Genomic DNA, 12,500 nt, shown 5'->3' on the forward strand with positions numbered 1-12,500 from the left:
CCCCCTGAATTATAACCCCCTGAATTATAACCCCCTGAATTATTAGCCCCTGAATTATAACCCCTTGAATTATTAGCCCCTGAATTATTAGCCCCTGAATTATAACCCCCTGAATTATAACCCCCTGAATTATTAGCCCCCTGAATTATAACCCCCTGAATTATAACCCCTTGAATTATAACCCCCTGAATTATAACCCCCTGAATTATAACCCCCTGAATTATTAGCCCCCTGAATTATTAGCCCCTGAATTATAACCCCTTGAATTATAACCCCCTGAATTATAACCCCCTGAATTATTAGCCCCCTGAATTATAACCCCCTGAATTATTAGCCCCCTGAATTATAACCCCCTGAATTATTAGCCCCCTGAATTATTAGACCCTGAATTATAACCCCCTGAATTATAACTCCTTGAATTATAACCCCCTGAATTATTAGCCCTCTGAATTATAAGCCCCTGTTTTGTTCTTTTCCTCAATTTGTGTGTAACAGAGCAGATTTCTCCAACACATCTCTGCTCATAACAGTGTTCATAACTCATCTCTAATAGCTGATGTGTTTCCTCTTCTCCATGATGACAGCACATAATATTAGACTAGATATTCTTCAAGACACTAGTAAGACACAGTGGCATGTAAAGGCTTCACTAGGGTAATTAGGGTAAAGTTAGGGTAATTAGGCAAGTTATTGTATAACAGTGGTTTGTTCTGGAGAACTGTACTGCTGCTTCTGTGCTCACATCAGTGTGTGTGTGTGTGTGTGTGTGTGTGTGTGTGTGTTCCAGAAATCGCCGCTCCTCCTCCATTACAGACCGAAGATGGATCTGCTGTAGTGTCGGTGCGGGGCCGAGGAGCCGATCTGAACTGACAGAATCATATATTTATACTTTTGTAAAGTCCAGAGTGGTGGAGCCGCCGCCGCCGCCGCGCTGTTTACAGGACCCCCACACACACACACCGTTTCTACCATTGGACAGCGCCTGACGAAGAAACTGCTCTCACTCAGGTCCAGTGCAACACTTGTGGAGCCTTACATTCACTGATCTCAGAGCAGTCCGGTGTCCACAGGCAGATCTGTGTGCAGTGTTTCTGTTCTGTTGACTGATGTTGATGTATATACAGTGGTGCTGAGCCCAGCGTCATCACCACACACACACACACACACACACACACAGACCCAGCTGCCCTGCCAATATTTCAGCCCAACTCAAAGAGAGATATGATGTGGACAGTGCAGCTCAGTGTTTGGGTCATGATGATGATGTCAGTGTATGATGGATGATGATCATATGAGGAGGTGATCTGCCAGTGGGAGGAATCTTCTCATGTCAGGATCATTCCTCCAGCGCTGGCGGGTCGTCCTGCTGTTTTCAGGACAGACTGGATTTCTGGACACAAGACCACATTGTATAGAGTATACAGAGTTCTGACTGATTTAAACTGGTTCTTATATCTGGACTCAGCTGTAGTGCAGTGTGTGAGCGTCGTCTGACATCATCCTCATCACAGCCCACACACACTCGCATGAGCCGATCAAACAGATGAACAGAGTCATGACTGACCTCAGACCTGCAGCTCTGAGTAATCTGATCAATAAAGATGATATGATATAATCTAATCTATTATAGGACATCACGTGTAGTTTACTGCAGACGTGTGCTGGACATGAGCTGTGATTAAGTGATGTCAGGATGCTCACGTGTACATTACTGATCAGCATATCAGTCATAATCACAGTGTGTTTAGCAGAGCTGCAGCGCATATGACCCCACAGACTGAGGGATGCACACTGCTCTGTGTGTGTCTGTGTGTGTGTGTGTGTGTGTGTGTGTGTGTGTGTGTGTTCAGAGGTTTCTGAACAGGTGCTTTAATCATTGATCCTCCTAGAGCTGAGAATCATGAGCAGTGTGTGAGAATCTTCCTATATCTGCGATCAACTGAGAGTGTGTGTGTGTGTGTGAGTGTGTGTGTGTGTGTGTGTGTTACAGTGGTCATCTCCACATGGGTCTCTGCAGCGTTTCTGCGTCTGAATGTCAAACACACACTGTTTTATTGTGTCACTGCTGTCCTGATGACATTAGCATGGGTTTGTGTTCACTACACACACACACACACACACACACACACACTTGGTGGGTTTATCCCTCTCTGCCTGCTGGAGATGACCCCTGGTTTCCTCCGTTGGTTAATGTGTTTCTCCATGTTTGTCCAGTGAGGGTGGCGTAGGTCGTTGCCATGGTGACCAGCGGCGAGGGCTCGTCTCCTATTGGTGCTAATGTTTTGTACCTGCTCCAATCAAACTCATCTGCATCAGGTGCTGCGGGTCGCTGGAGTGTGTTCATACAGCTGCTGTAGTGCTCAGCTCATCCTCAGACTGTAGAGAACACTGGCCAGCACTGATGAACACACACACACACACACACACACACACACACACACACACACACACACACACACACACACACACACACACACACACACACACACACACACACACACTCTCACTGTGCTGGGTCACTGGGTCAGATAAGGGCAAACCCAATCTATTTCAAATGAACTACACTTTTTAACCCAGTGGTGGGGTTTGTCCTTATCTGACCCAGTGTTGAGTTAGAGCAGCTATCAGAAATCCAGCATCCTGTCAGGTGAGCGTCAGAAATCCAGCATTCTGTCAGGTGAGCGTCAGTAATCCAGCAGTGAGCGGCTCTACTACAGCAGCTCTGAGCACTCAGTGTGGGTCTGCAAACATTAACTGGCCTCGCTAGTCTGGCTGAGGATGCTGACTGAGGGCCTTCTCTGATTGGGCCGTTTAGAGCTTCTATAATTGGCCAGTTTTGGGATTCTCTGGTTGGTCAGTTTGGAAATTCTCTGATTGGTCAGTTTGGTGCTCCTCTGATTGGTCAGTTTGGAGATTCTCTGATTGGTCAGAAATTCTCTGATTGGTCAGTTTGGAGCTCCTCTGATTGGTCAGATTGGTGCTTCTCTGATTGGTCAGATTGGAGATTCTCTGATTGGTCAGTTTGTAGATTCTCTGATTGGTCCGATTGGAGCTTCTCTGGTTGGTCAGTTTGGAGCTCCTCTGATTGGTCAGTTTGGAGCTCCTCTGATTGGTCAGTTTGGAGCTCCTCTGATTGGTCAGTTTGTAGATTCTGTGATTGGTCAGTTTGGAGCTCCTCTGATTGGTCAGTTTGTAGATTCTGTGATTGGTCAGTTTGGAGCTCCTCTGGTTGGTCAGTTTGGAGCTCCTCTGATTGGTCAGTTTGGAGCTCCTCTGATTGGTCAGTTTGGAGCTCCTCTGATTGGTCAGTTTGGAGCTCCTCTGATTGGTCAGTTTGGTGCTCCTCTGATTGGTCAGTTTGTAGATTCTGTGATTGGTCCGATTGGAGCTCCTCTGATTGGTCAGTTTGGTGCTTCTCTGATTGGTCAGTTTGGAGCTCCTCTGATTGGTCAGTTTGGAGCTCCTCTGATTGGTCAGTTTGGTGCTCCTCTGATTGGTCAGATTGGAGCTCCTCTGATTGGTCAGTTTGGAGATTCTCTGATTAGTCAGTTTGGTGCTCCTCTGATTGGTCAGTTTGGAAATTCTCTGATTGGTCAGAAATTCTCTGATTGGTCAAATTGGAGCTCCTCTGATTGGTCAGTTTGGAGCTCCTCTGATTGGTCAGTTTGGTGCTCCTCTGATTGGTCAGTTTGGTGCTCCTCTGATTGGTCAGTTTGGAGATTCTCTGATTGGTCAGAAATTCTCTGATTGGTCAGATTGGAGCTCCTCTGATTGGTCAGTTTGGTGCTCCTCTGATTGGTCAGTTTGGAGATTCTCTGATTGGTCAGTTTGGAGATTCTCTGATTGGTCAGTTTGGAGCTCCTCTGATTGGTCAGTTTGGTGCTCCTCTGATTGGTCAGTTTGGAGATTCTCTGATTGGTCAGATTGGAGATTCTCTGATTGGTCAGTTTGGAGATTCTCTGATTGGTCAGTTTGGTGCTCCTCTGATTGGTCAGTTTGGTGCTCCTCTGATTGGTCAGTTTGGTGCTCCTCTGATTGGTCAGTTTGGTGCTCCTCTGATTGGTCAGTTTGGTGCTCCTCTGATTGGTCAGTTTGGTGCTCCTCTGATTGGTCAGTTTGGTGCTCCTCTGATTGGTCAGTGTTCTCCCAGTCTGAGCTGTGTGTTGTTCAGCAGATGTGTTCTGCGACGCCGCTCCAGCATTGGCCGTCTGCTTCTGCTTTGTGATTGGTGTTGATTTTCCAGATGATTTGAATAAAGCGTCCTTCACCTCTGAATGAGCCATATGTATTTACCACAACTCTGTCCCCTTATAAATGTTATTTATTGATGCTGTAGAGATGTGTGAGTGTGTGTGTGAGTGTGTGTGTGTGATCTGACATGTAACTGATGAAGCGGCTCATACTGGACTCATGCCGTGAGCATTATAACCCGTCTCCTCGTCTGCTTGACCCAGCTGTAAGGTGGTGGAGCCGTCGCCAGTTTCCAAGGAAAGAAATGTGCAATATGTGTCTCTCAGAAGGTTCTGGAAGCTTCAGTCTGTGTTCCTCTGTGGGTTAGGTGCTCAGGTCACAGATAGAGTCCTTACAGTTCTCATTCCTCTGATTCTACGGGTGCCTGTTTGGCTCATTCACACTAATGTTCGTCACACGTCTGCTTCTGTCCTGTCCTGATGCTCTGATCTCCTCACACCGCTCTCTCTCTCGCTCTCTCTCTCTCTCTCTCTCTCTCTCTCTCTCTCTCTCTCTCTCTCTCTGTTTGACATCAGCATTATTTATTGCACATGTTTCTGGATTCACACACAGGACTTTAATCTGGGCTGCAGTTTCTTACAATTTTATGGAAGCTTTTGTTGAAATTTTCAAAATGTGTATTTCATGAATAAATGCCTTAAAAAAAACTCTGTGTGTGTGTCTCTCTCTGTGTGTGTGTGTGTGTGTGTGTGTGTGTGTTATAGCCTGTTTCCTCTGAGTGGTACGGTCCGGTTTGGTACGCTATGGCCATTTCCACTGTCATAAGGTACCAAATGCAAACTGTTCCGGACCCCTTTTTGGACCCCCTTTCCAAACGCCACCAGCATGATAGAAGGGTACCAGAAGGCGGATCCAGACGCGCAGCTGAAAATCAAAGGAAGCTGCATTATTAAACACACATCTACTACACTACACATTACACTAATAATATATGCAGACAATAATGAGCCAAGATTACCTGGAGCTCAAATAAACCTCGTCGTCATCTTGATGAACAGACACAAACCAAGAAGAGCAGCAGAATCGGCCCTGTGCCCTGTAGTTGTTTACCAGGTCGGCTAAAGCACGAGCACTTTCACTTTCTCCAGATCTCGCCGCACGTCTGCTTCTGAAGGATCTTGTTGAGCTGATGATAGTAACGTGATTACTGAAGAGCTTCTGACATCGCATCCTTTCAGAGACGGACAACACGAGAGAAAACAGAGGAGCGAATGACTGTCAGCAGCGGCAGATGAACACACGGCCATGAGGAGCTCTGATCATCAGCTGCTGGACTACTCTGAGCTGCATGACGGAGCGAGTCTAACGCCTGGTTTATACTTCTGCGTCAGGTGACCGGCGTAACCCACGGTGCAGGCAGCACGCGTAGCTGTGCTTATACTGCTGCTGCTGTCTCTCTTGGTCTGCATTAACACTTCCAAAACACTAGTGGGCAGTGAGGTGTTTGTGTCTGTGTCGAGTTTCTTCGCCTGTGTTTTGTTCTTTCTGAACACTTCCGGGATGTACAAGTGGCTCAAACTCGCTCATTGTGAGGCAGGAACCGGCGGACGTGCAACAACTTTAACTATGAGGTAAACACAGAACAAAACTTTCCATCCGGAGCTCCTTCACGGGACTCCACACTTGTAAACACTCACTCCATCGGGCTCGCGTGGCTCTTGGTCCCGCCCCGACTCGTCAGCGCTACCAAGCTGACCAATCACAGAGCTTGCGCTACGCGTCGTTGCGACTTGTAGTTACACTTTTTAAGAGGATGGGTTAGGGTTAGGTCTAACGCAGACTGCTGTAGCATACGTGTGTGTTTGTTACAGAAGTATAAATCAGCCTGAACAGAGGCTCCATGTGCTGCTGAACATCACACACACACACACACACACACACACACACACACACAGATGATGCTCTGCTCTGACTCTGGCCTGTATCTCCTGCTGTTTCTGAACCCAAATAAGGACTGAGGCGCCGTTTACACGAGTGCGTTTAGTTTTAAAACGGCGTTTTAGAATGAAAAAGATCCGCGTCCACACTAGTGTTTTACCCAGCGTTTCTGAACTGCTCTCCGTCCACACCAAAACACTGAAAACGCACATCACGTGACCACACACACAGACACACACACACACACACACACACTCGGGCAAGCGCTGCAGCCCATCTACCCAGATGAGAGCTCTGCTGGTCGGACTGCTCATCAAGCATCTCCCGCTGGATCTAATAATCTCACTATATTTATTAAACGGGATATTTCATTCATCTTGTTGTCTTTAACGACATGTTCCCTGACTTTGGTCATTGGAATCTATTACTTGTTCTCAGGTAACGTGTTTTGGCTGAGCGCAAAGATAAGTTAATGATTAATGTAAGCACGTACATTCTGTATATTGACTGATCGCTTGCCTTTATTTCCTATAATGTATAAACTTATTGTATGTTACACTTTTATAATGGCCATTATTGATTATTAATCTGATATTCAGCAAAAGAGAGGGTGTGTTTCGTATTTTCACTGAAATTGACAGGAGGCAGTGTTGTTATCGGCTCCGTTTAGTTATAAATATCCACACAGTGAAGATGACGCTCATATATGCAGCACGACGCCTCAACATGTCTGCTGTCTGATAAGTTGCTAATATTAAAAAGAAAATAGGCAGTTCATTATATCATCTTTACATTTTATTGTTGAGAAAGTGAAGCAACGTAGGCAGGGTGATGTGAATGAGCTTATAAAGTACACTGTTCCCTGTGAAGATTTACCCGTGTCCTCGTCTGTTTTCCATATCAAACTGAGAAGAAGAGATGCAGCCTTGATCAAACTTGCGAAGTCTGAACTTACAGGGAGAGAATGCAGGACTGAACTGTGTGTGTTAGGCTGCTTAATATTGAGGAAAAGCCCCAATCGGATAGGCGAATGTCAGCAGCGCTGCCTCTGTTTTCAGATGTCTCTGTTTTCCCTCATCAACACTGAGACGCAGCAGCAGCGTTTCAGAATGAAGACGGCCTCTCCAGCGTTTTCAAAACGCTCCGTTTTCAGCGCTCGAGAACTCTGTCGTAGTGTGGACGGATGGTGTAACAGCAGCAAAACTTATGTTTTCTCAAACTAAAACACACTAGTGTAAACGGGGCCTGAGTGTCTGCTGTGTGTAGTTTATCTGTAATTGTATCATATCGGGGACTGTAAAGGTGTGTGTGTGTTCATTTTAGGGCTGTCTAATGATAAAAAGAATGAACATGATTAATCATGAAATGCCGAATTTATTACTGAAGTGAAAACACAGGCATGCAAGCGTCATGTAAATTTCAAAACAATCCATGCCAAAACCAAACAAAATGCTTTCCATGGTGGATTCTAAGTGGACTACAAACACACACACACACACACACACACACACACACACACACACACACACACACACGCTCTCTGATGGGTTTGTCCTGTGTCTTCAGTCTAATGATCAGCTGGACTGACAGTGACAGCTCTTTGGATCTCCTCTTGAAAGTTGACAGTAGCAGATTCCTCGTGTAAATGAGCTCTGGAGCTGTGATCTGCTCACTGTAATGGGGATAATGAGGGAATAACACACACCTGGCCATGGAGCAGCTGAGAAGCCGATTGTCCAATGACTTACGGTCCCTTAACAAGTGTGAGGCACATCTGCAGACTGCTGTAACTCCTCCAGCGGTCAGCTGATGTGGATGTAAACACTCAGATTAAAGCGGACCGTCTGCAGTGAGGCACATCCTCATTTCATCTCTCATCCATTGTGTTGCTGTTTAGAGACAAACATGCTGGAGCTGTGTCCATGTCCAAATATTGATGGACCTGATTGTGTGGAGTGACTGTAAGAATGTGTCCGGTCCAAAACTGGTTGTGTTAAAGTATCATTCAGTTCTGACCTATCCTCATCCCTCGTCTCGTCCTGTTCTGTTACACTCGTCTTTTCCTGTTGTACTCTCTCTATTGTCATCTCGCCCTGTTCTGCCCTGTCCTGTCCTGTCCTGTTCTGCCCTGTCCTGTTCTGTTCTGTCCTGTCCTGTCCTGTCCTGTTCTGTCCTGTCCTGTCCTGTTCTGTCCTGTCCTGTCCTGTTCTGTCCTGTCCTGTCCTGTCCTGTCCTGTCCTGTCCTGTCCTGTTCTGTCCTGTCCTGTCCTGTTCTGTCCTGTCCTGTCCTGTTCTGTCCTGTCCTGTTCTGTCCTGTCCTGTCCTGTTCTGTTCTGTCCTGTCCTGTCCTGTTCTGTTCTGTCCTGTCCTGTCCTGTCCTGTCCTGTTCTGTCCTGTCCTGTCCTGTTCTGTTCTGTCCTGTCCTGTTCTGCCCTGTCCTGTTCTGTCCTGTCCTGTCCTGTTCTGTCCTGTCCTGTCCTGTTCTGTTCTGTTCTGTCCTGTTCTGTCCTGTCCTGTCCTGTTCTGCCCTGTCCTGTCCTGTCCTGTCCTGTTCTGTCCTGTCCTGTTCTGTTCTGTTCTGTCCTGTCCTGTTCTGTTCTGTTCTGTTCTGTCCTGTTCTGTCCTGTTCTGTTCTGTCCTCTTCTGTCCTTTCCTGTTCTGTTCTGTCCTGTTCTGCCCTGTCCTGTCCTGTCCTGTTCTGTTCTGTCCTGTTCTGCCCTGTCCTGTCCTGTCCTGTCCTGTTCTGTTCTGTCCTGTCCTGTCCTGTTCTGTCCTGTCCTGTCCTGTTCTGCCCTGCCCTGCCCTGTCCTGTCCTGTTCTGTCCTGTCCTGTTCTGTTCTGTCCTGTCCTGTTCTGCCCTGTTCTGTTCTGTCCTGTCCTGTCCTGTCCTGTTCTGTTCTGTCCTGTCCTGTTCTGTCCTGTCCTGTCCTGTTCTGTCCTGTCCTGTTCTGTTCTGTCCTGTCCTGTTCTGCCCTGTCCTGTTCTGTCCTGTCCTGTCCTGTCCTGTTCTGTTCTGTCCTGTCCTGTTCTGTTCTGTCCTGTTCTGTCCTGTCCTGTCCTGTCCTGTTCTGCCCTGTCCTGTCCTGTCCTGTCCTGTTCTGTCCTGTCCTGTCCTGTCCTGTTCTGTCCTGTTCTGTTCTGTCCTGTCCTGTTCTGTTCTGTTCTGTTCTGTCCTGTTCTGTCCTGTTCTGTTCTGTCCTCTTCTGTCCTTTCCTGTTCTGTCCTGTCCTGTTCTGTTCTGTCCTGTTCTGTCCTGTCCTGTCCTGTCCTGTTCTGCCCTGTCCTGTCCTGTCCTGTTCTGTTCTGTTCTGTCCTGTCCTGTTCTGTTCTGTCCTGTTCTGTCCTGTCCTGTCCTGTCCTGTTCTGCCCTGTCCTGTCCTGTCCTGTCCTGTTCTGTCCTGTCCTGTCCTGTCCTGTTCTGTCCTGTTCTGTTCTGTCCTTTCCTGTTCTGTTCTGTCCTGTTCTGCCCTGTCCTGTCCTGTCCTGTTCTGTTCTGTCCTGTTCTGCCCTGTCCTGTCCTGTCCTGTCCTGTCCTGTTCTGTTCTGTCCTGTTCTGTCCTGTCCTGTCCTGTCCTGTTCTGCCCTGTCCTGTCCTGTCCTGTCCTGTTCTGTCCTGTCCTGTCCTGTCCTGTTCTGTCCTGTTCTGTTCTGTCCTTTCCTGTTCTGTTCTGTCCTGTTCTGCCCTGTCCTGTCCTGTCCTGTTCTGTTCTGTCCTGTTCTGCCCTGTCCTGTCCTGTCCTGTCCTGTCCTGTTCTGTTCTGTCCTGTCCTGTCCTGTTCTGTTCTGTCCTGTCCTGTCCTGTTCTGCCCTGCCCTGTCCTGTCCTGTTCTGTCCTGTCCTGTCCTGTTCTGTTCTGTCCTGTCCTGTTCTGCCCTGTTCTGTTCTGTCCTGTCCTGTTCTGTTCTGTCCTGTCCTGTCCTGTTCTGTTCTGTCCTGTCCTGTTCTGCCCTGTCCTGTTCTGTCCTGTCCTGTCCTGTTCTGTCCTGTCCTGTCCTGTTCTGTTCTGTCCTGTTCTGCCCTGTCCTGTCCTGTCCTGTCCTGTTCTGTTCTGTTCTGTCCTGTCCTGTCCTGTTCTGCCCTGCCCTGTCCTGTCCTGTTCTGTCCTGTCCTGTTCTGTCCTGTCCTGTCCTGTTCTGCCCTGCCCTGTTCTGTCCTGTTCTGTTCTGTTCTGTCCTGTTCTGTTCTGTCCTGTTCTGTCCTGTCCTGTCCTGTTCTGTCCTGTCCTGTTCTGTCCTGTTCTGTTCTGTTCTGTTCTGTCCTGTTCTGTTCTGTTCTGTTCTGTCCTGTTCTGTTCTATCCTGTTCTGTCCTGTCTTGTCCTGTTCTGTCCTGTTCTGTCCTGTTCTGTTCTGTTCTGTCCTGTTCTGTCCTTTTCTGTCTTGTCCTTGTGTCACCTCCTCTCGTCCTCTTCTGTTGTTTGTGATTCTCATCTTGTCCTGTTCTCATGTCTCGTCCTGTTTTCTCGTCAGGTCTCGTCCTCCTCTGTGATGTTGTGTTCTGGTCTCCTCTGTCCTGATGAGGGCAGCAGATCTTCATCATCTGAGGCTGTTCGTTTCCTCACAGTTCAGCTAATATAGCGGCTTTGCCTCTCTCTGTTGGTTCATCCCCAGTGCTGTATGAGGAGCTGAGCTGTTCCAGGAAAGACTGACTGCATCTGTTCACACAGATTTCAATAAAACACAATTGAATTTATTTAATGTCCAAGTGTTCACTCTTTCCTGAGCACAGATTATAAGTTGCCGTGTACCACCACTGACATGCTATTGGGCCTGGGATGTGGCCCCTGCTGCTGTATGCCTCCCTTATTGTTTTGTGTTAAAAGTGGTAAACCTAACACACACACACAAACACACACAAACAGATAGAGTGTGTGTGTGTAGTTTCTGCTGGAGCTCTTCTTCCAGTGTTTACTGATATTGATTCTTCAGCTGCTCTTCATCATCTCTCCATCTCTGACCCGTCTGCTGACCTGCATTTACTTTTACAGCCATCTCACCTGTCTGTGGATGATGAAGACACCGCATGGCCACACACACACACACACACACACACACACACACACACACACACACACACACACACACACTGATCTTCCTCTGGGATGTTGTTCTTCTGCTTTTCTTCACAGCTCCAGAGTTTCTCTAATATCCTGTGGCGTATCTCAGATTCTGATCAAATCATCCTCCAAACACAGCTGACCTGCTTTATGTGTGTGTGCTGACGTGTGTGTGTGTGTGTGTGTGTGTGTGTGTGTGCTGATGCTGCAGTTCATTATTCTTCACCATTCCTGCAGAGGGAGCTGTTATTGTGTTTGTGTGTATTTCTGCTCGTCTGACTGCACTGCCCGTTATTTCCTGACGGTATTTTGATTATTTATCATCATTTATCGTGTATCAACATACAGTCAGTGTCCGAGCATGATTTATACACACTGCATCTGACGGAGCAGACCAGCTTCACTGACTGACGATATTCATCCCGATTATTCATGTCCGATTATTCATGCCTGATTATTCATCCCGATTATTCATCCCGATTATTTATCCCGATTATTCATCCTGATTATTCATGCCTGATTATTCATGACCGATTATTTATCCCGATTATTCATCCCGATTATTCATGACCGATTATTCATGCCTGATTATTCATGCCTGATTATTTATCCCGATTCTTCATCCCGATTATTCATCCCGATTATTCATGACCGATTATTTATCCCGATTATTCATGACCGATTATTTATGTTCGATTATTCATGCCTGATTATTCATCCCGATTATTCATGACTGATTATTCATGCCTGATTATTTATCCAGATTATTCATGACTGATTATTCATGCCTGATTATTTATCCCGATTATTCATCCCGATTATTCATGACCGATCATTTATCCCGATTATTCATCCCGATTATTCATCCCGATTATTCGTGACCGATTATTTATCCCGATTATTCATCCCGATTATTCATGACCGATTATTCATGCCTGATTATTCATGCCTGATTATTTATCCCGATTCTTCATCCCGATTATTCATCCCGATTATTCATGACCGATTATTTATCCCGATTATTCATCCCGATTATTCATGACCGATTATTCATGCCTGATTATTTATCCCGATTATTCATCCCGATTATTCATCCCGATTATTCATCCTGATTATTCATGCCTGATTATTCATCCCGATTATTCATCCCGATTATTCATCCCGATTATTCATGACCGATTACTCATCCCGATTATTCATCCCGATTATTCATGACCGATTATTCATGCCTGATTATTCATCCCGATTATTCATCCTGATTGTTCATGACCGATTATTCATCCCGATTATTTAAAGTAATTATTTACAATTGATTA

The 12,500-nt window shown here is 46.6% G+C and overlaps 1 protein-coding gene across 2 annotated transcripts in view; it reads left to right on the plus strand.

The window, feature by feature from the left end:
* pcgf3 (polycomb group ring finger 3) overlaps nucleotides 1–1,624 on the plus strand; it is a 34,217-nt gene extending 32,593 nt beyond the window's left edge. For both annotated transcript variants that reach the window (XM_087282144.1, XM_088651197.1), the window contains one exon: nucleotides 788–1,624. In XM_087282144.1, the coding sequence (XP_087138270.1) occupies nucleotides 788–835 (48 nt within the window). In that variant the 3' untranslated portion in view covers nucleotides 836–1,624. The remainder of the gene's footprint in view (nucleotides 1–787) is intronic.
* The last annotated feature ends 10,876 nt before the right edge of the window (nucleotides 1,625–12,500 follow it).

Source organism: Danio rerio, chromosome 14, assembly GCF_052040795.2.
Source record: "Danio rerio strain M-AB ecotype USA chromosome 14, GRCz13ab, whole genome shotgun sequence".
In the NCBI taxonomy this organism is placed as follows: domain Eukaryota; kingdom Metazoa; phylum Chordata; class Actinopteri; order Cypriniformes; family Danionidae; genus Danio; species Danio rerio.